This window comes from Sparus aurata, chromosome 10, assembly GCF_900880675.1.
Source record: "Sparus aurata chromosome 10, fSpaAur1.1, whole genome shotgun sequence".
Lineage (NCBI taxonomy): Eukaryota > Metazoa > Chordata > Actinopteri > Spariformes > Sparidae > Sparus > Sparus aurata.
Genome location: NC_044196.1, coordinates 9,408,533 through 9,431,841, shown reverse-complemented (window position 1 = coordinate 9,431,841; position 23,309 = coordinate 9,408,533). Strand labels below are relative to the sequence as shown.

Sequence of the window (23,309 nt, the reverse complement as noted above, 5' to 3'; positions counted from 1 at the left end):
CCTTTTTTTTCTGCTGTGGGAAAAACTGTCAAGGTGTGCACAGACAAAAAGAGAGAAGCAAATAGAAAGATGAAAGCAGCAGAGACTAGACTAAACCTAGCTAGTGCAAGGATGAATACAGAAATCATACTGTCTACGTATTGTTTACCTTAATTCAACATCACTTCTGAAATATGTCTAATTTCTTACTCTTAAATATCAGGTGATGACTTAGTTTGCAAATGTACACTTACCTCTAATTTTCTCAGCCATCATGAGCCTGCATGAATGCAGAAAAATTAAAATTCAGCCCAGCATCATGGTGTTAGGCAATTTCAAGTTGTTGTAAAAGTTGTACTTAAAACATATTGGAATATTGATAAATGGGAGAGGGGGCACTGTATTCCAAGTAGGTCATATCATTTTCGTTTCAGCTAGCTTGCGTTAGGCTAGTGCTGGAAACTGTTGTGTGTGTACCTTGAATCTGGATTAAAGTCTATCTATCTATCTATGCTATACATAAATTGAATTGTCTGTGCAATTCTATCAATTCATTTTTTTGTAAACTTTTAGTCTGACCTGTTTGTTTCCATAACTCACACACAGGTGCTCGCACACGTAACGTTAGCTATATTAAAGGAAATGCTAACCGGATGTGGTCAGTGGTTAAAAAGTAAGCCAACTGGTTCAAGGACCTGGACAGTTTAATTTCAGAGGTCTGTCAGAAATAACACGCATTACTGATGTCACGTTTGCAACTGTCACTTTTTTCCCCCTCGTTATCATTATTATTTTATCACGTTATTAAATCACAAACACCAAATACATACCTGCTGTCAACGCGCCTTCTTCTCCCACAAGCTTCTTCTTCGTCTTTTTTCCCGTTTCAAGGCAGGCAGCACCTACAAGTGCAATACCGCCACCTCCTGTCCTGGAGTGTAAGGCTTACCCCCGACATTAACCCAATGATACTAAACCGTTTTGATCAAACCAAACAAAATGAATAGAGGAAGAAAAACCGGCATTCCTTTATACAAGTAAAATACATCCATGGTCCCGTCTCTCTGAGACACCTAGGCCGTTTCTCAATACCAAGTACGCCAAGTACGAACTTGTGAACTCCGGGAGTATGGACTTGTGGAGTTCAGTTGGAAGAACGAACTCCCGGGGGACGGAAGGACGGGAGAACAGGAGGGCGGTCTTTCTGTAATTGGAACAGGAACGTACTTGACGTACGTACGTAATCTTCGCTGGTTGCGGCATTTCAACTTCCGGTTATTTTCACTGGTTAAAATAAAAAAAACAATATAAAAAACAACTCCGTCTCATTTGTATATTTTATTACATATGTTGATATAATATAGTGTTTCCTTTTTATACGAATATGAATATAGAATTTCAGAAACGTGCCTATATAAAGGCCGAGAGGCGGGAAAATATTGTGGGGTTTATTGTTGTAGTGGAGAGCAGTGACGCAGCAGAAAAAGGAGATTTAATTGTTATTTTTGTTACTGTTAACATACGTTGCCCAATTGACGACATGGCGCAGTTGGTCACTGCTATTATCGCCGGGGTAATGTATGAGGACGCGGAAGAGGAAGCGGTTCGTTTGAGGAGGAGCATCCGCCAGAGGACAGCCGCCATTCGGCGAAGGACGGAGAGGAGGCGTGCCATCCTGGCATGCCTCGCTGAATTGGTTAGTTTGTGTAGTCACCATACTCTATTTAGTCCTAATTTTCACAAAAATGCCATAAGCTTTTGTAGAATTAGTGTTAATTGTTAAACTACAACATCATATAGATTTATTCACTTTACCATATAATATTTCAAGTCTATCAGTGTGTTTATTGTATGTGGTCCCTGTCATTAAAATTAATAATAATAAATTAACCCATAATTAACTACTTTTAATAGTTCAATAATAACCCTCAGCCTATACCCTACACACTTACCTGCCCTCTGTCTTAGCACTCAAACACGAAGATGTTGATATTCAATCTGAAAGACCTTGTACAACATTTGTAATGTTTTTTAAAACGGGAAATAAAGCAACTGAATATAAAGTGAAAAAACCTTAATATAAATGTCTTTAAGGCATTTGATTGACAGGGTGGGACATTGTGAACACAATTTAATAAATACATTTTCAATAAATATGAAATACAAAACCATAATAAATAGATTAAAAAGGGAATTCATAATAACTACATGATTAAAAAGAGACTTCATCATAATAGATAATGTCATACTATATCATAATAATAAATAATAATAAATGAATTCTAAAATGTATATCTCCTCTGAAACAGGACCAAGGCCCTGTGCGTATGTATGCACAGCTGAATGACCAGGTGTCTATTCTGGCCACATTCTTTTCTGGGGCTGAGGTGAAGCCGGCGTTCCGTCTCTCCAGGAACAGCATCACCATGCTGCTTCAGATGTTGCCACGGGAGAAGAGCCATGGATGGAGTCATGAGCTGGAGGTGCTGGTGACACTGTACTGGCTTGCCTGTGGAGCATCGTACCGGGTCACCTCCAACGTCTTCTCCATTCCACTGGCCACAGTGTGCAGGATTGTGCACCGCGTTGTGGATGACATGATGACCATCCTCCCAAGAGTCATCCACTTTCCCAGGGCTGAGGAGATGGCAGAGGTGGGGGCTGGCTTTGCTCAGCTTGCCAACCATGAGGCATTTCGGGCTGCTGCTGGTGCCATCGACGGGTGCCATATCAGGATTGTTCCTCCTGCAGAGCCACAGAAAAGAAGCTATATAAACAGAAAGCTGTTCCCATCCATCATCCTCCAGGGAATGTGTGATGCCAAAGGCTCTTTTCTCGATGTTTACATTGGACAGCCAGGGTCAGTGCATGATGCACTTGTCCTCCGAAGGTCACCCATGTACAGCCAGGCCCTGTACCCACCTGCAGGATACTTCCTGCTGGGAGATGGAGGGTACCCATGCCTGCAGCGCCCTGTTGCCATCATGACCCCGTATCGCCAGCCTGTAGCAAGTAAGAAAACACACATAGACACACACACATACAGGTTATTATGTCACTTCACAATACACTATACATTTTCTTTCCAATTTGAACAGGTCAAGTTGAAGGCCGCTACAACAGGCACCACGCAAGGGCAAGGAATGTCATTGAGCGCACCTTTGGCATCCTCAAGACAAGGTGGCGCTCAATTTTTCTGAGGGCCCTGGAGATCCGGCCTGTGTTCGCCCCAAAGGTGGTTGGGGCCTGCTGCGTCCTCCACAACATCTGTGTGGCAGCCCATGATATCCTGGAGGAGGAGCAGGAGCAGGATGAGGGAGAGATGGCGGAGGTCCCAGATGGCAGAGATGGCCCGGGCAATGCAGAGGGGGACGAAAGGGGCCTGTCAGGGAGGGAGGTCCGAGGGCATCTGGCAGCCCAGCTCTCTGCTCCTCAGGATCTGCCTGCATGTCTGGGTGAACATGACAACATCTAGAGAGTAATTATTCACTCTCGCTCTCTGGATGTAGTCATGTTCACCTGGGAGTGTGTAAATATGTAAATATGATCAGATATCAATGTACATATTGTGTAAATCAAATGAATATAGATTTGTATAGGTATGGCAGATACCATAGGTATGGTATTGTATAGGTGTAAATATGTAAACTATGTAAATATGATGTACATATTTTTTTTTCTGGTTAGCCCAAATTTAAATTCAATGAAATTACTGTAAATAACTATTGGTATTTATTCTTTTCAATGTAATCGGTTTTGTTTCATTTTATTGTATTGGTTTGGTTCATTCTAATTTAAACACAACTGTAAATAATATATCCAATGTTCTTTTTTGGATAAATGTAAATAATTACACACTAATATTTTGTTTTTGTTGTGAATATGTACAGTATCTCTTAAATATGAATTGTCTTAAACACATTTAAACATTTCAAATTTAATAACAGAACAACAAATATTACAATTAAAAAATTAAAACTTATTAATAAGTCTCTCAAACAGTGAGAGGTATCTCTCAGCCCTGTCCGCTGCTGCCCTCTCCCTCTCCTCCTCCCTCACCAATGCCTCTCTCTCTCTCTCATCCTCTCTCTCTGCTCGCTCTTTTAAAAAGTCCATCAAATCACTCTCTCTCTTCCTCTTTCTTCCTGGCCTCCTCTCCTCCATCACGTCCTCTCCTGCCTCTTCCTCTGCAGTAGAGGTAGAGGCCGGGGTGCTAACCACGCCACCTGGTGTGGCACTTGCTACAACCAGGGGCAGATTAACAGCATGCTGCCCCTGGAGTACAGCATTCATCTGGCTGTACCACGGCCAGGTGGCAGCGGTCACACTCCCGGCCTCTACCCCTTTGCCTGTTGGCGGGTCTTTTAACTCCTATAAGTAAGTTATTCATCATTACAATGTGACACTGAAATTCTTTGTTTGGTTTAATTTATGACCTGAGAAATTAAAATCAAGTAATTTTAAAAAAAACAAAACAGAAAAATCCAACAGAATCCATCACATTTTAAACGCAAATATATAATTGGTACCTTGTACTTGTCCTTTAAATTGTTCCACTTTTTCTTGGCCTGTTTGGCGGTTATGGCCAGGCCACTGATTGTGACAAAGTCCCTTGGAATACATATATATATTTAATGGCATACTCCCTCCATAATATGGTTTAAGACCGACAAATTCGAACCCTTCCCCAGATACACAGGCAATGATGAAAATATTATACTCACTCCCATCCGTTCCTGGCAGAGTTTTTGCGCCCCGTGAAGAGAGCCTCATTCTCTCCGCGCCACTTAATGAGGCCCCGGGTCTCCTCAGCTGTCCCTTGAACGAAAATTACAACGAAATTACAGTCGACAGATTTAATGCACAATACTGTTTATTTTACACCCCGATGTGTTTAAGTAGTCAAACTAATAGGGAACAACAGGGAGTATGAGAGGATAACGTTACACGTTTTGGTCGGCGACAAGTGCTTTAGGTTAAATAAAATAAAATATAAAAACTTAAATAAAATAAAACCCTCGCCTCCCAGACAGACCAATTAATCCGGTATCATAAAACCGAAAGTAACATTTTTTTCGCCCGTATCTTTCCGGTACGCGTCCGGTAACAGGTTGCCTAGCAACCACAGTAAACTATGGCTATCGTCCAACAAAGATAAGGTAATCTCACTTTAAACGGAATAAATAATATTTTATTGTATTTTCTATCAGCTGTGGATTCATGAGGATTATCAAACACGGTTCAGGTTTTAATATGCTAGCTAAATAAAAAAAAGGGGGCGGGGGAGTGTGGGCTCCATAATAAACCTTCTGTGCCTACTGGGCATTAATAACATTGGGTCAACCAGATTAATAGGTGATAACAACCTCCTGCACCTACTAGTAGGTAGAGTAGGGCCCTACTGGCCCATAATTGTGGGATGATGGTATCAGGATTACGCCTATTCAATGGTATGACAACAGTCAAATCGGGTTCTTCAGGATCATGAGGACATTTCTCCTATGAGACACTACATGCTTTAGCAATGGAGACTTACATCCCGACGGCACTTTGCGAATGGGTGACACTATTTTGCCGTGTCGGGAAAGCTCTTTCACTAGCGTTTCATCTCTTATGAAGGGAGGGACATTTGACAAAGTCACCTTCTTTGCCGGTGTGGCGAGCGGCAACACGGAAACAAAAGCGTCATTCACCGTGATGCCGCTCTCCACCACCGCATTCGCCTTTTCAACACAGACCACAAAAATGACCACAGCCCCGTTCATCCGCGCCGCGGACTTAACACTGCTGTGGCCGACAGCCTGACCCACTGCCAGGCTGCACTCCTCCACTAACACTGACGAGGGCACGGACTTAATGCCGTGCTTCCTCGTCAGCTTAGTCAGCTCCATTGTGCGGCGTTAGTCCGCCGACCAGCAATATGCTGGTCGACTACACTAACCCGAGAAAACACACACACACACACACACCTACAAACTTGCAACACACGTACACTGTAAACCTAAAAAAAAAAGGTTTACCATTCATTCATAAATCGCTTAACAGCTGATCGATCGCTCCGCTCACAGCACACTCACTCCAACGCTCAGAGAGAGAGAGAGAGAGAGGGAGAGACCTTTAAAACAATGTTTATTTACATAATATTGCAGAGACAAAATCTGTTTCTTTCTCATCTGTTTCAACTGGTAAGCTGAAACAATAAATTACCCCCCCCCCCCCCCCCCCACACACACACACACACACACACAAAAAAAAAGGTTAAAAGTTAAGGACCAGTGAGCCATCTTCCGTCAGTGAGCATAAAACCTGTCTGATCCCCCACAGAGCCTTGAAAGAGTCCAGATTACTGGTCAGAGTATAGAAAGCGTGCTCTATTTTTAGCCGAGCCGCCACCAGACCCTTCAGACTCTGCACTACATCGGTCCAGCTCTGACCTAACATCTGGTTCTTCCTGGTCTTCCAGATAGCTAACTTTGCAGTTCCAAACAGGAAATTGATTAGAACCAAAGTTGATCTCTTACTTAACACATATTTAGGCCCAAAAACAAAGAAGGGGACAGAGAAAGTCTCTCTCAAAGCTTCCACCCATTCCTCTAGTACCCTAAATAAGCCCACTAACCGAGGACAAGATACCACTAGGTGCTCAAGTGTCTCACTTTCTTCACAAAACGGACATCCCTCCCCAGTGCTTGGATCCAGGTGAGCTCTGTGTCTGTTTGTAGCTATTATTCCATGTATAATTCTCCATTGGAGGTCAGCCACCCGTTTCTCAACAGGGGGCTTATACAGGACCCTCCACCTGCCTTTAGGGGTAGAGTCTGAAGTAAAAACCTCAGTCCATCTCGACTCCTTTGTCTCAGCCAGAGAGCGAAGGTTCAACACCTTCACACAACTTTGATACAGTGGCTTCTTCCCAAAGGAATGAAATTGCCCAGCACTGGTGTTTTTAGAGAGAGAAGTCTTCCACTCTCCTCTCTCCACTCTCCAACAGCAGGACTAACAATCATGGAAGGGCAAATGTATTGCCCTTCACTCCACTGGTCAACCAGAGCGCGGTTTTTTGCAAACGCCCTCAGAGGCACAGACAGGGACCTCCACACTTCCTCCACAAACCTCCTCAGAACTCTTGATGATCTGATGTTGGTTCTTTCACCAAGTGTTTCCATGGAAGCTGTTGTCAGATGTCCCAGTTTAATAATGCCAGCCTCAACAAATTTAGTCCTGAAAGAGCTGGAGGAAAGCATGGTGTTTACAATGAAGTCATTATAAAACAGTGGCTCCTCAAATAGCCACATTCCTGGTCTGGGGTCAGATGTCCGTGTGACTCTCAGCGTCTTCCAGGCATCAAGCACTGAGGTGTAGAAGGGTGTAAGCCCAGTCAGGTCAGCTTCAGGTCTCAACAGAAACAGTTGTTTATCCAGCCCCAGTCGCCCAGCTTTCCTGAGTAGCAGCCGAGCAGGAGCCAACCATCTATGACTGCAGCCATACAGCAGCTTCTGTGCTGTCTGCAGTCTGAAGGCTGCAGTTCTGGACAGAATGTCTATGAGTCCTTGTCCTCCCTCTGCCACAGGGAGATATAAGGCCGATGCCTTCAACCATTGCTGACCAGACCAAAAGAAATTCACAAGGAGCCGCTGCACCTCCTTCACAAGTCCTGGCGGTGGCACTAAAACAATGAGTTTGTGCCACAGTGACGAGGCAACAAGGTTGTTAACTATCAGAGTTCTTCCCCTGTAGGACAGGTGAGGTAGCAACCATTTCCATTTAGACAACTTGGCGTCCACCTTGTCCAGCACTCCCTCCCAGTTCTGCCTCTGAAAATCCTCAGTTCCTAAAAATACTCCTAAGATTTTAGCTCCCCCTTTTCCCCACTTCAGATTCCCTGGAAGACCAGGAATGCTCTCCAAGCTCCACTTACCCACCAAACAAGCTCCACTTTTTCCCCAGTTAACCCTGGCTGAAGACGCTTTTGCATATAAAGCCAGGTTTTCTGTCAATGCTTGGATGTCTCCCTGATCCTTTACAAACACATTTATATCATCCGCATATGCGGATACAACAATAGGAGGGCTTTGAACCAGCTCTGGCAGAGAGAGACCCCTCAGCTTGCTCCTCAATCTGCGGAGAAGGGGTTCAATAGAGATACTATAAAGCTGCCCTGAGATGGGGCATCCTTGCCTGATCCCTCTCCTCACTGGCACAGGGTAGCTCAGCCCTCCTCCCACCTTTACCACACAACAAGCACCACTATACAGAAGCTTTATCCAGGACATGAAACCCTCCCCAACACCAAAAGCCTGTAGTGTAGAAAAAAGAAAACCATGATCAACACGATCAAAGGCCTTCTCTTGGTCAATGGATATGATGCCAACATTGATATCATATAACTCACTGATATCAAATACATCTCTCATCAGGAATAGATTATCCAACATAGATCTATCTGGAACACAGTAGGATTGATCAGCACCAATCAACATTTCAATAAAGATTTTCAGTCTATTTGATAAAACCTTTGAGAGAATCTTATAATCCGTGCATAAAAGAGCTACCGGTCTCCAGTTTTTTAAAAGGGCTAAGTCTCCCTTCTTAGGCAGCAGAGAGAGAACTGCACGCCTACAGGAAGCCGGAAGTGTCCCTTTTTCAAAACTCTCTTTAAAAATGTCCAAAAGGTCATGTCCCAAAATACTCCAGAAATGTTTGAAAAAGTCTGATGGTAAGCCATCTATTCCAGGAGCCTTGCCTGATGCCATCTGAGACACAGCAGCATTCAGTTCATCCAATGTTATTTCCAAACTTAAAGTGTCCTGATCCTCTGGACTCAGCTGAGGAAGTCCCTGCAGAAGCTCCCCAGCAGCATCCACATCACAGCTCTCAGCCCTGAACAAGTCCGTATAAAAATCCACTGCATGTTTCCTCATCTCCGCTGACTCTGTGGTCACCTTTCCGTCGGGGAGACGAAGACACACCATTTGTTTCCTTGCACCAACTGAGTTCTCTAAATTAAAGAAGAAGGTGGTCGATGCATCCATGTCGTGGACTTTAGTAAAACGGGCTCGAACTAGAGCTCCTTTAGCTCTCTCCTGCATGAAAGAGTTTAGTTCTCGTCGTTTAGAGAGTAAGACATTGTTATTGTGCTGATCAGTTTGTGAGACAGCAAGATTTTCCAGGTCTCTTATCTCTTCTTCTAGCCTTTGCACAGCTCTCTTAATGTTAGCTGTCGAATAAGATGTATATTCCTGGCAAAACACCCGAATCTGAGCTTTTCCTACCTCCCACCACTGGGAAAGGGAAGTGAAATCATCTTTCCTTGATCTCCAGTACTCCCAAAAAAGTTTGAATTTTCCACAAAATAATTTATCATGTAATAACTTAACATTAAAGTGCCAAAAGGATTTTGGTTTTCCAGTGGGAGATAAAAACAGCTCCATTACAATTAAATGATGGTCTGTAAAACCAACAGGGAGGATCTGACAATTAACTTATTTCTTTGTTTTCTGTGTTGTCTGCCTCTTGTTTTAGTTGTTTTATGTGTAACACCAAGGACCATGCTGGAAATAAGTTGTACACTTTTGCATGTCATCCTTTTGGATTACCGTTTTATTGTGTTTTCGATCCATAAATAAATCAATCAATCAATCAATCAACTACTCGAGTAGTAAAAGAACCAGACACATAAAACCTGTCTAATCTAGCTGCGCTGACTCTACCATCTGTTATTTTGACCCATGTGTACTGTCTGACCGAAGGATGTTTCATCCTCCACACATCAACTAAATCAGTTTTCTTTAAAACACAAGATGAGACAGCAGATGACTGAAAGTGGGGCTCCTCTCCAGTCCTATCTAAAGTAAAATCAGTGCAGCAATTCCAGTCTCCACCCAATACAATATACTCCCCTTGATCAATGTCGCTTAACTTTTCTTTAATTATTTTAAAAAGCCCTTCCCGCTCAGAGCCTTGGTTAGGTGCATAAACATTGATTAACGTAAGAACAAAACCATCTATCTTAACTTTCACCATGAGGACTCTGCCCTTCACTATCTCTGTGCTGGTTAAGATGTTAACTTTTAAAGTATGTGACACTAAAATCGCAACTCCTGCACTAAAATTTGTCCCATGGCTAAGGAAAAGTTGCCCTCCCCACCATAAGCCCCGGTCTATTTCATTCATTATATCACTGTGTGTTTCTTGTAAAAAGACTATGTCTAGTCTTTTCTGTTGGATGACTTCTGCTACTAAAGCTCTCTTCTGTGCGTCTCTGCCCCCATTTATGTTTAAAGACGCCACCCTCAAACTCTGCATAAAAAAAGAGGAGAGACAGAACAATAAAGAGCCAGACAGAAACAGACCGTAGAAAAAAGACACCCAGTGTTGTATGATCATGTTACTTTAATTAAGTTTCATTTTCTTTCCCCCTTTAACTTTTAAAACTTTTCTTAGACCAGTGACATGTTTTCGGAGACGGTAACGTTTCCTGTCATCCAATAAGTCCAAACCAACAACCTTCTGAAGGGTTGTCACTGATTTGATAAATTTTCCAACATCAGGAAAATAATCTTTGACTTGAATGGATTTACCAAATGTGTCATCCAAAAACCCATTTATCTCTTCTAGAGAATATAGATCTACGTTTTGTGAAACACTTTCAGTGACAGAAACACTATCTGATTCTGAATCCACATCAGCCTCATCATTTTCAGGGCATCCAGCAAACTCCATCATCTGCTCCTCTGCCTCCCTGTCCAGTCTAACCTGCAGCTCATCCTTCACTGCAAACACCTGAACATCTTCACTCTGCCCTGTGTGGACCACAGGTGCAGCCTCAGCCTCTCGTGCGTTATCTTTACACACCAAGCCAACAACACCGCTGACCCCGACCTCGGATCCACCGACACCAGCAGCCGGCACGAACACCGAGGCACCGACACCAGCAGCCGGCCCGAACACGGAGCCACCGACACCAGCAGCCGGCCCGAACACGAAACCACCGACACCAGCAGCCGGCACGATCACCGAGGCACCGACAACATCAGCCGCTTCTACAGAGCCTCCGTCACCATCAGCCGGCCCGCTCACGGAGTCAACGATACCAACAGCCGCTTCTACAGAGCTTCCAACACCATCAGCCGGCCCGCTCACGGAGTCACCAGCAGCAGCGACCCCGGGCACAGAGTCGCCAGCCCCGCTCCTTACAGGTGAGGCAGCAGGCTGCTGCCCGCTGCTCCCCTCCCCGCTGTCAGCCACAGCGGACCCCGCTGCGAGCTGTCTATGGGGACAAGCGATCCGCTTGTGACCCACATCTCCACACTCGAAACACTTCATGTTCCCAGACCTTGTAGGACCCCTCCTCATATTTAACACGGAAAGAGACATCCAGTGTTTGAGTCGGAGACTCCAGAAACATAAACACTTGCCTCCGCAGAGACTGAACATGTTTCAGCTTGGCGTCCTTGCAGCCCAGACTCACCGTCCGGAACCCGCTCGCCAACCTCCCGAAGCGCTTCAGCTCTTTCTCCAGCGCCTCGTTGGAGATAAACGGAGGGACCCCGGACACGGTGATGCGAGTGGAAGGCACCGCCAGCGGGGAAACTTGTATGAACTCATTGTTCACTTTTAGGCCGCTCTCTATGAGCTGATGGACAAACCCCTGCTCCTTCAGGAACACCACCACAGCTTTATTCATTCGCGAGGCACACGAGATGTTTCCGTGCCCCACCTGTTCACCTACCGCCAACAAAACATGCTCCACCGTGGTGTTGGGCTGCGCTACCACCCTTACTCCATGCCTCAGAGACAGGGACAGCGTCTCAGAGGACGCCATCCCTGCCGAGAAACACGGTTTACCGTCAGCCAAACAACCACCACACACACACACACACACACACACACACACCAAACTTACTCTAACAACAACCACAAACAACTATAATCATACAATAAACATAGGATGAAAAAGAAGAAAAGTTTGAGAAACCATTCAAACTCACCGCACTCTCAACCACCAATCTCCCGGGATGCACTCTGACAGACAGAGAGAGAGACAGAGAGAGAGAGAGATGTAACAACTTTTCCTGTGTAAAATAATGCATTTTGGAAAACATATTGTACAATATGTTCTGTGAATACGTATACAGAATTGCTAGTGTGCTGCATGAAACTACACAAAGTAAAACAGTTTACAGTGCTGAACATTAGAGTATACATAGAAGACATGTTTTACCTGTACATACTGGTGACGGATCTCCTTCACTCTTTCACCGTTCCGTTCAAATGGCCCTTTGTACAATTGTTTCATGCGCATTTAATTTCTCTTGAGCACTCTGTCAATTGTTGCAATTGACACAGATTCAATATTGCCAAATACATTGTTATCCTCTATGACAGCGCTTTGAATTTCTTTCAACCTTATTGCATTGTTTGCAATCACCATTGAACAAATGGCTTCCTCTTGCTGCGGAGTAAAAAGGGGCCCTCTTCTACCTCTGTGAGGTTGTCTTTTAATCCTATGTGGTGCAGAGTAAAATTACAGTAATGTAAAACATGAGGTATTATGAGATGTTGGATTACTCTCCAATACTATACATACCTGTTCTCCCTACGAAATGTTTGAATGATTGAATTCACAACATTTGGTTGCACCCTCCGACCAGCCTCAGCCATTGTGAGGCCTTGATTGACAACATGGTCCACTGTGCTGTAGCCCTAATTTCATTAGGAATCTGCCTATGGCTTTGGCCTCTTCTCCCTCTTCCCCTGTTTTGTCCCCTTCCCCTTCCCCTTCCTCCCCGCATCCTCACCCCTCTTCCACGATGCTGACCTTCCATTTCTGTGTCACAGAATTGTAGAAATGATACACACTATGTCCTGCTCGGTTCATATATGCTTGCCAAGTGAGGGTTCAGGGGATTCATCCCTGAGTGACTGTGAACAAGTGGCTTGTCATTGGTTACAACTAATACTTCACACACCTCCTCGTGAGTGAAAGCTGAAGTTCACCTGAAAGCAATTGTTCAATTTAGGAGACATTTCCAGGAAAAAATGATAAAGAACGGTATAACATTTCTTGACAGAATTTGTTAAATAGTTCAACAATTTTGTATGTAATGACTCAAGCAATGAAAAGAAGACTATTAGTTTTATTGGGAGCGACCATTCAGCATCCACAAGTATAGTTCATTTTGACTGACATGACAAAAGCAAATGATAATGTTAAAAAACAGCAGAGAATTGTATAAAAGCAACTGATACATGTCCAAAAGCATTTGCAGTTTGTTCAGAGGAAGGAGAAATTGCTACTATGATGTGCACAAATGACTAAATGTTGTGGAGGTTGAACTAATAGTTATGAGAATTTTCATTCTGATCTGAGAAAAGCACCAAAGCGACTGAGAAAAACTGTAAAAACAGACAATGCAAACATTTATGACCTCTAGGGTCGTAACAATGGTTTTAACTTTATTTCTTTATATTCTCTATGTATGAGTAATACAATCACTCTTAACTGTATCCAGCAGCTCTGTAAAGTTATTGTTACTGTCACCGAGTTCAGCAGCAACAGTATAACTTATTTATTAGCCATGTTAATATAATCATGTTTTGCACTGTGTATGTATGATGTGTGATTCAGAACATGAGTAGTGGTGCACTTCTGCCTCTGGTGGACAAAAAGAGTATTACAGAAAGAGACACTGAATTTCCATTATGATAATTTTTGCAGTCTTACACACACGAAAAAAGAACAAATGTGTAACTTAGAAGATGACGCATCAGAAGAAAATAATTCTCATTTGTCCCTCTGGGCTTCTGTACATTTTTGTTTCCTTTCTGTGAATTCTTGAACATGAACAGTTCCAAACAAGGCTGTTGTGACTCTGCAGCCAAATTGGACTGAAGTATACAGAGGAGAGAGGATCACTCTCAGATGTGAGATCAAAGATGGAGGAGACACTGAGTGGGAGTATGAATGGAGAACAACCAGCTCAGAAAAACCTTCAGATCAAAATGAACACAGTATTACATCTGTGACTGGATCCCACAGTGGAGACTACAGGTGTAAGGGCAGAAAGAAACATACGCAGCATTCTTCAACAGATTGGAGTGATCCCATCAAACTGACAGTATCAGACAGTGAGTCACATCACATTTCTTTCAAAGTGAAGATTATACAGCTTGTTAAAAGGCTGTTTTTGTTCATATATATATTTAAAGTAAATCTTCAGTATGTACTGATTGTGCAGAATGTATCTGATCCACTATCAATACATGTTTTCATCTAAAAAATCATTTTCCAACAGAACCCCTTCCTGTCATCACTGTGTCTCCATCATGGCTGAGTGCTGGAGCCTCAGTCACTCTGAACTGCAGAGTTAAAGATCCATCTGCAGGATGGAAGTTCTACTGGTATAAGATGGTTCCTGATCCATCATACAACTTCTACTACAGAGATGAGCAGCTACCTGGCAGCAGCAGTGGGACTGAACAGGATTCCTACATTGTTCATGGACAGACACACACAGCACGATATAGTTGCAGAGCTGGAAGAGGAGATCCAGAGTATTACTCTTATTCCAGTTACTCTAAGTTTGTCTGGTCTGCAGGTTAGTTTGTTTCTATCTCTTAAGAAACAGATGTTATATCAGCTCTGTTCATCTTGTTTCTAAATGATGAGAAATAAACAGTATCTTGAAAAAAAGTAAATTAATTCACTGGTCTTATGATCTTGTCTCTCTCACTCTAGCATCGAGCTAAACTTCATGCTTTCCACCTTACTGGGTGGAATTTACTTGTTTGCTTCTGTCCTCACTCTTTAACACAACACACAAAAAGACAGATATGACATCTTGGCTAAAACTCTGCTCTCATTTCCAACAAGTACTTTTAGTCTGGATACTTAAGCTCTTCTTCTGCTTACAGCAGCTGGAGTCACTTGGTTGTCTATCATTTTAAAATATACAAAAAATTGTAGCAAGAGCTCAAAGTAGAAATCATAATTTGACCAAAATACTGAACTTTGTTACAATAAAAACAAAGCTTTGGACTATTTGAATGGAGGCATTTTCTATCTGAAGATCTCTGTGCTCTGTTTGACCTCTTATCACATGTTGTTTTTCAGATATTCACTCATCAGCATCTCTCACAGTGAGTCCTGACAGAGCTCAACACTTCACCACTGACTCTGTCTCACTGAGCTGTGAGGGAAACTCTACTGAGTGGAGAGTGATGAGGTCATCAATTGAGTACAGCTACCGGTCAGATTGCTTCATCTGGAGGACAATGAATGGATCAACATGCAACATAAACACTGACTGGCCCAGTGATGCAGTGTACTGGTGTGAGTCTAGATCAGGAGAGTTCAGCAACGCAGTCAACATCACTATACAGGGTATGATTTCAATACATTATGTTTTTCTTTTACTTATTACTTCAAACATCCCGTTGTGTGTTGAGGAGGACAGCACACTGACATGTTAAGAGTTCTGCCCAACATTCTGCTTCATCATCTCTCCACTAATTAATGGTTTTCACTTCATAAACATAGTTGAGTATTTAATCACACTGTGATTTTAACCATGTTTAAATATAGAATATAGATTTGTGGCTGATGTGTTCTTCAGTTTTTAGGTCCATGATCACCATTTCAAGTCCAGTGTGAAGGATTTAGTGATATTTAGCTGTGAGTTTACGGATTCAGCCAACTGAAAGGGTTCTTGAACATTAGACACACAAGGTGTATGAAGATGAAACATCAGATTTTATGATCACTGTTAAATCAGTGACAACAATGTAAAAGAAAAAACCCAGTATGTCTTTTCTCATCTCTCTCCATCAGCTCATTCTCAAGTTCCTCAACCAGCTGATCTCTGACTGAAACCTGGTATTCTTTGACTGTTTAACAGATGGAGATATGATCCTGCTGAGCCCTGCCCGTCCTGTGACTGAAGGACATTCTGTTAGTCTGAGCTGCAAATTAAGAAGTCAAACATTTGACTCCATTGTGTTTTTCTATCACAATGAGAAAGTCATTCAAAATGACAGCAGATGGGAGTTAAATATCTCTGCAGTGTCAAAGTCAGATGAAGGATTCTACAAGTGTCAACACTGAGGACGAGGGTCAGCACAGAGCTGGATGTCAGTTCAGGGTGAGTAAGATTAAAACAGTTGCTGCATTTTCTTGTAAACTGCTTGTTTTTGACTGAGAAATAAATTTAGATGAATATAATTCCTAGTTATTCCAGCGGTGTCCAGGCCTGACAGCTCTTCATTTCCTGTACTGTTGATTGTTGGGCTGGTTTGTGGAATCGTTCTTGTTATTCCTCTGCTCGTTTTGTTTTGCTACAGAGCGTCCAAGGGTGAGACCTTCTTCTTCTGTTATTACATGTTCTTTAATTATTCAAATACACACACATACTCTGACCTCATGAGAGAGAACAGCAGTATAACAACTATCTAACAACAAGTGTCTCTTTCACAGATTCATGCTTCTTCAGGTAGGTGCAACACTCTCTCATCTCATGTTGAACGTAACATCAACACATTTTTATGTTCCTATTTAAATGTTCTGTATCTGATACATGTTGTAGACCAGTCCAGTCTGAGAGCCCCAACGCAGATCATGTGGACCACGAGAATGATCATTACTCTGCTCTTCAGCACGGTAAGCAGTTAAACTAATCTTTATTTGTTACATATTATATCTAAGATTATCTAATAAAATATTAGTTTGTGTAATAAGTATTGTAAAGTAACCTTGGCTTGATTTTAATTTCTCTGTAGGTGATGTTTGTCTCTATTACACAATCGGAGACCGCCAAGAAGCTAAACATGGTACAGTTTATACCTTTTATTCGCCATGGAGCTGTTAGAAATACTAGAATAAGACCATTAAATTTAAGTGTAAATGACGATCATTGAGTAATTTATTTGTTTGAAATGACATATTTTAGACGGAGTTACAATCTAACAACAAGTGTCTCTTTCACAGATTCAGGCTTCATCAGGTAGGTGCAACACTCTCTCATCTCATGTTGAACGTAACATCAACACATTTTTATGTTCCTATTTAAATGTTCTGTATCTGATATGTGTTGTAGACCAGTCCAGTCTGAGAGCGCCAACACAGATTGTGTGGACGACGAGAATGATCATTACTCCGCTCTTCTCCACGGTAAGCAGTTAAACTAAACTTTATTTGTCACATGTTATATTTTAAGTTATCTAATTAAATCTAAGTTTGTTTAATTAGTTTTGTAAACTAACCTTGACTTAAAATGTATTTTTCTGTAGGTGATGTTTGTCTCTATGACACAATCGGAGAGCCTCAAGAAGCTGAACATGGTACAGTTTATACCTTTTATTCACCATGGAGCTGTTAGAAATACTAGAATAAGACAATTTAGATGAACTGTAAATGACTTATTGACGATCCTTGAGCATATTTATTTGTCTGAAATGACATATTTTAGACTGAGTTAAACATCTAACAAGTGTCTCTTTCACAGATTCATGCTTCGTCAGGTAGGTGCAACACTCTCTCATCTCATGTAGAACGTAACATCAAAACATTTTTATGTTCCTATTTAAATGTTCTGTATCTGATATGTGTTGTAGACCAGTCCAGTCTGACAGCGCCAACGCAGATCGTGTGGACTATGAGAATGATCATTACTCTGCTCTTCTCCACGGTAAGCAGTTAAACTAATATCATAAATCTAATCTTATATACTTATACAGTGGGGTCCAAAAGTCTGAGACCATTGAAAATCTCTAATATTGTCACGTGAACCTGGAAATAATCAGAAAGTGCTTAGAAAATGTGAGACTCAAGGTTCCTAAAGGGGCAGTGCATGTAACAATACAAACTGTGAAACACTTGACAGAAACTGGATCAGTTGTATCTAGAGACAGACACAAAGTGACCACACCATCAGAAGATCAATAAATCAAGCTTCACTCCCTGAAAGATAGAAAAGCAACGTCATCACAGATACAGAATTAGATAAACACACACACAAGAATCCAATCAGGTGAAGTGTGACAAAGGAAAGCTGTCTTGTAGTCGTCTCGAGGACGACCAGCCGCTCCTAAAACACTTCTTAGTTGGTGAACAAGATGAACGACTGGAGGTGGGTTAAGAAACACCGGAATTCTGCAAAGAATCAACTTTTAACTCAAACTGTTAAGCTGATATTATCATCGGCAGAATAGAATTCTTGGGTTGTCTCAGTCTTTTTGAGCCTATAAACACATTTTAAATTATCCAAAGAATCTGAGGTCTCACGTGATTCATTAGTTGTTACAGTTGAAGTGATTAAACTCACCTCGTCTTGATTTTCATTTCTCTGTAGGTGATGTTTGTCTCTATGACACAATCAGAGGCCGTCAAGAAGCTGAACATGGTACAGTTTATACCTTTTATTCACCATGAAGCTGTTAGAAATACTAGAATAAGACTATTAACTGTCAGTGATTCACTGATCAATCCTTTAAGATTAATCCAATAATCTCACATGTTATTTTATTGGTCGTAAAAACACTGAGAGATTGAGACTTGAGTTTTTTTATTGTGGGGGTGGAGAGAGACAGAGGACAGTGAAATATGATAAAACATGTTGATCGTGACGTCGTCCTGAATCTTTTTGTTGACTTTCTGTTTCTTTCAGCTCAATAAAGAAATCTGCATCAACAAAACCAACAGAACAGACGACAACATAAAAAAACTCCATCTGTACTTTGACAGCTTCTCTGTGATCACTGTGTGCAGCTGTGCTGAACAAATAACCCACAGCTTTTTGTAAAGTTAATCTAACAGCAGCTCATTTAAAGTAACTGTATCATATGGTTTTAATCTTCTGTTGTATTTAGTATAAAGAGTTTACATCATCAGATATAATCATTGAAATGTTTGGTTGTTTACGTCCGGTATGTTCTGACACCTTTGTTGTTGTTTGTTGTTGCAGAGAACAAATATTATGTGTGGACACTCGGTACGAGGTGATAGTGCCATTTTAAAGTCAGCTTCTTTTGTAGCTTCTGATTAAAAAGAGTTAAACATTTATAACATTAAATGTATTTTATGTGGAAAAACATCCTGTTAACATGCAAGCTTCTTCTTGATATTCTCTATATTTCATGTTTTTATATATATAAATGTATTTTAAAAAGGTGGTTGACCATTTTCTGCATCAATAAACTTGTTCCATCAATAAGCTGTCAGCAGTGTTCCTCATAGATTTAGAGGAACCAGGACCGGAGTGGGACTCATTTTCAGCCCTGGAGTTACATGGCTCAGACCGGCCCACTTTAGATCACGACTTATTATATTAGAATAATGTAATTATAGCTTTACATGTTAAGCCTATAATAGCGCACTGTTTTCTAAAGCCTTGTAATTCTGTGTATTATTTCTAAAATAACTCCAATTCAGCAGAAGTAATGGTTGCTTCTCAATGTGGATTTATTTCAACATGAGTGCACATCTCCATTATTCTTTGCAACACAACATCCTTTTCAACAAATTCAAAAAACAATAAAATAATTCAATAATAAATTACAAAAAATAAGAAAATTTAAAAAAAAAAGTGTTACACTCTCTAATCACATTATAATCAGAGCTTAGATTTAACAAATACAGCATCAGAGTGTCCTTTTCTGCAATATCAAATACTCAAGCAAATTATTGTTCACAGATATCTAATCCCTAAACATGAAATGGAATATGGTTCCTTCCCTTCCTCACCACTGGTTCCTGCTCTGCCTCTGACACTAAATCACATTTTGAAAATGTTCAGAATTCTCAACACAAATCTCCCTTTTTCAAGTCAGTTTCATTATTGTAGCGCTGAATCATCTATCATCATCAATTGTCTCAGGGCATTTATCATACAGAGCAGGTCTACACCATACTCTTCATTATAGTAATTATAATAATATTCAGTGAATGAACAATCCTACCTGCCCACTCTGGACCTGTGGTGGGCTCATCATGGCTGCTGCTTCATGTTGCATCTTATATCTGAGGGGCTACAAGACAAAGTTTCTCTGTTATATTTCGTCGCATCACACTATGAATTAAATTATGTAACGTAAGGTTAGGCAGGCTATATGTTACAACGCCACACAATTCATTGACTTGATGGGCTAATTACTTAACTTGAACGTTGCAGGTAACGTTGCATTTTGTTCATCTTCCCTTCTTACCCGTTTCATCATCTTCATTGGTCGAATCAGACCACGAGTTCGTTTTATTGAAAAAGCTGCAGATTTTTGCACATTTGGATGCATCTGTCTCCAGTGACTTTTCTCCTTTTAATTTTCATGTTTTCAGCCCAGACAAGTCCTCTCATCACTTCCTCCTCCTCACATGACAATCAGTCAGTGTGTTTGTGTTCACCATTTTTGATCCCACCTGACGAAGACTTCTCTCATTCTTCATCCACTAATGACTGAAGACTCACAAACTCATATATATATTTATTTAATTTAACTCAGTGGAAACAAACCAGGATTTCAACGATGACTAACTGAAAGTTTGATATTATATATTATTATATTATAACATGATAAATTATTTTTATATTTTGTCTTTTGAACAGTTTAAAAAGCATCAATTACTTTAATAATGTATAAATATACAGACAGTTTACTGCTGACAAAAAGCCTCCAGAACATCCTGATGGATCTTTTGTACATGAAGGTGAAATAAGAGCTCATCTTCATGTTCTCTATCACTGCTGGTTCTTTCACTTTCCAACCAGTTGTCACCAGTGATGTGTGAGACTTGCTCTCTGGGATCAGTCAGCTGGATGATGGACTTCATACAGAAACAGCTTTAACTAAACATCTTGTGGAAACAAAACATTTAAATCTTGAATATAAACATTAAGTCTATAGAGGACATGTTCAACTATGAGACACATGATAACAAATTCAATCTTGTTCCTGTTTATTTGCAGTTGTTGTCTCATGACTTTATATGGAGATACTGTTTATGTGTGTTCATAGTGTTTCACTGTTACATGTTTACAACCCGGCCAATATGTCGTCACACCTTTACAACCAGACAGGCTGAATAATCCACCTCCTGTTTGTCTGTCTGCCTCCATGCAGCACGTGCTCTGTGTTGTTCACAGTCTTTTGGCGCCATCTTGTGTCAGAAGAACAACACAGCAGCTTAGCATTAGCATCCAGACTGTGTCCAGTCAGGAAGTCCTTGTGTGTGATGATGAGGATGATGAAGACAGAGGAGTGTTTAGAAGACTAAAGACAGACTGTAGATGTTGGTTGTGGTACATGTGAGGACTGAACTGTGATCACATGACTCTTCACCTCTGTCTCCATGTATCCATGAAGAGAAAAGACTAAATGCACTTTCAGTCACTAACAGATTTGAGTAAGAAGTCAATCTTTGTATTTGACCAAACAAACTTTGAATCACTGTTCTGTCTTTTCTCCCCTCAGGACTGTATAAACCTCGTTACACAGGTCCAGTCTACCAGTCGGAGGAGAACCACAACATCACAGGAGTGACAACAGTGTTGACGAGCCTCAACACGAGCAGTTCTCAGGACGGGTTCAGTGCGACAAAGACTCTCTCAGAACAGGACGGGTCAGACTTCATGTGTCCAGAGTCAGGACTGAAGAGTCGGGCCTGTACCTCACATCATGTGACAGGACTTCTGGGTCCTACTTCTGACTGACATGTTTCAGCTTCCTTTCTTCAGCCTCTGCTGCTCTGAAGACAGAACTGCTTTTCTTGTTTCTATTGTTTTATGACCACTGTTGTACCAACTTAGACTTAAGATGTCCTGTAATACCAAAGAGAGTACTGTGATAAAGTTACTGTAGATGCAAAGAATACAGACAATCAGTGTAGTATGAGTTCTGCTGATGTTAAAGTCTCAGTCTAACTGTCTGAATTATAAGTTTTGATTCATTAAATAATGGTTATACAATTTTTACCACTATAACATTTACTGAATTAACAAGAAGGCTCAACTAGTTGAAAGTGTTGTAGACATCATTTCACAAAGCTTATACAGTTCTTTCTAACGTATCAAGTCTTAAAATTGAGTGTTTTTTGAAGGGAGTCTGTTGACTGTCGTTTTCATTCTCCGAGGAAGCAGCCTATCTAAGTTACATTATTTGTAAAAAAAAAGACGTGTTTTCAGTCAATGTGTTGTATTCTTTAATAAATGTGGTGTAAATGGTGAAATCAGTCATAACAGTGTGTTCAAACAGCTGCTGGGAGGTAAGAAACACTTCAGACATGGTACTTTAAACATGAGACACAGACACTTTTTACAAAGAAAGAAACAGAATTTACAAGAAGCCAGCAAGGATTTAGAATTTGTTGTAGCCGTTTTATACAGTGTTTGAGTTTCTCCTGATGACACAACAACTCTAAAATCACTTGATTTGTGAAAGGAGGCTGGGATATCGACATTACAAGTGATTTAACTTGAGTCTATGAATTACACACACTTACTTTCGGGTTGACCTAAAAAAATATGTCACTGCTTCATCACTCAATGAGCCCTCTACATCATCATCATCATCATCGTCATTTGTGTTTTTTCTTCTTTGATTGAAATGTTCCATTTCCCGGCTGCATTTGAATGCAGCATTAGCCCCCTAATGAACTGTCTGTGGTGCTGAAACCCTGAAGCCCCTGAACATCTCTCCTTTCTCCTCTACCTCATTACATATTACCTCCCTGATTACATATTTGCATTAATAAATCTATATCTATATGAGAGACGTTGTCTTGACTCTTTAAGTCGTTTAATGTCAGTGACCCAGAAGATGTAAACAACTCAAAGAGTTTATCAGCAACAAAGTTTATAGTAATACATTTTAACACTCACAGTTTCAAACTGACTTTCAGGCCACATTAATAAATAGAATATCAAAAAAAAACAGACAATAGATGAATTTATGTGTTTTTATTGCTTCAGTCACAAATCACATAATGAAAGGTCCTCACATCGAGCCACAACACGACAACTCTGAAATGCCACATTTAACCTTCTGTTCGCGTATTTATTTGTCTTTGTTTGGACAGAGATGGTTCATGTGAGGAGCGTCCAGGGTCAAACTCACTTCTTCTGACAGCTAACAGGAGTATTTGAGCCCAATAATATCTCAAAATAATGACCTTAACCAAAAACTGTACAAAGAGAAGATCAAATCATAAAGATGGACCAGGTTCACTTCAAAATATCTTCCAGACAAACTGCCAAGTAATGGCAATTCAAATATAATGAAGTCTTAAGTCAAGAAAAACGACAACGTTCACTCTCAGTTTATCTAATTTAACTTTGTTAATGACT

At 41.0% G+C, this 23,309-nt stretch overlaps 2 protein-coding genes across 2 annotated transcripts in view; one reads left to right on the top strand and one right to left on the bottom strand.

Moving 5' to 3' along the window:
• The window catches only part of LOC115589346 (uncharacterized), a 33,816-nt gene extending 32,880 nt beyond the window's left edge, over positions 1-936 (bottom strand). Inside the window, exons 1-2 of the mRNA XM_030430189.1 lie at positions 810-936; positions 234-259 (exon numbers count right to left, since the gene is read on the bottom strand). The gene's annotated coding sequence lies outside the window, so the exon portion shown is untranslated. The remainder of the gene's footprint in view (positions 1-233; positions 260-809) is intronic.
• A 583-nt stretch (positions 937-1,519) lies between these two features.
• On the top strand, positions 1,520-3,661 carry LOC115589345 (putative nuclease HARBI1). The gene is made up of 3 exons (XM_030430188.1): positions 1,520-1,675; positions 2,289-2,991; positions 3,078-3,661. The coding sequence occupies exons 1-3, from the start codon at positions 1,520-1,522 to the stop codon at positions 3,452-3,454; spliced, it is 1,236 nt and encodes a 411-aa protein (XP_030286048.1). The 3' UTR covers positions 3,455-3,661.
• Positions 3,662-23,309: the final 19,648 nt, after the last annotated feature.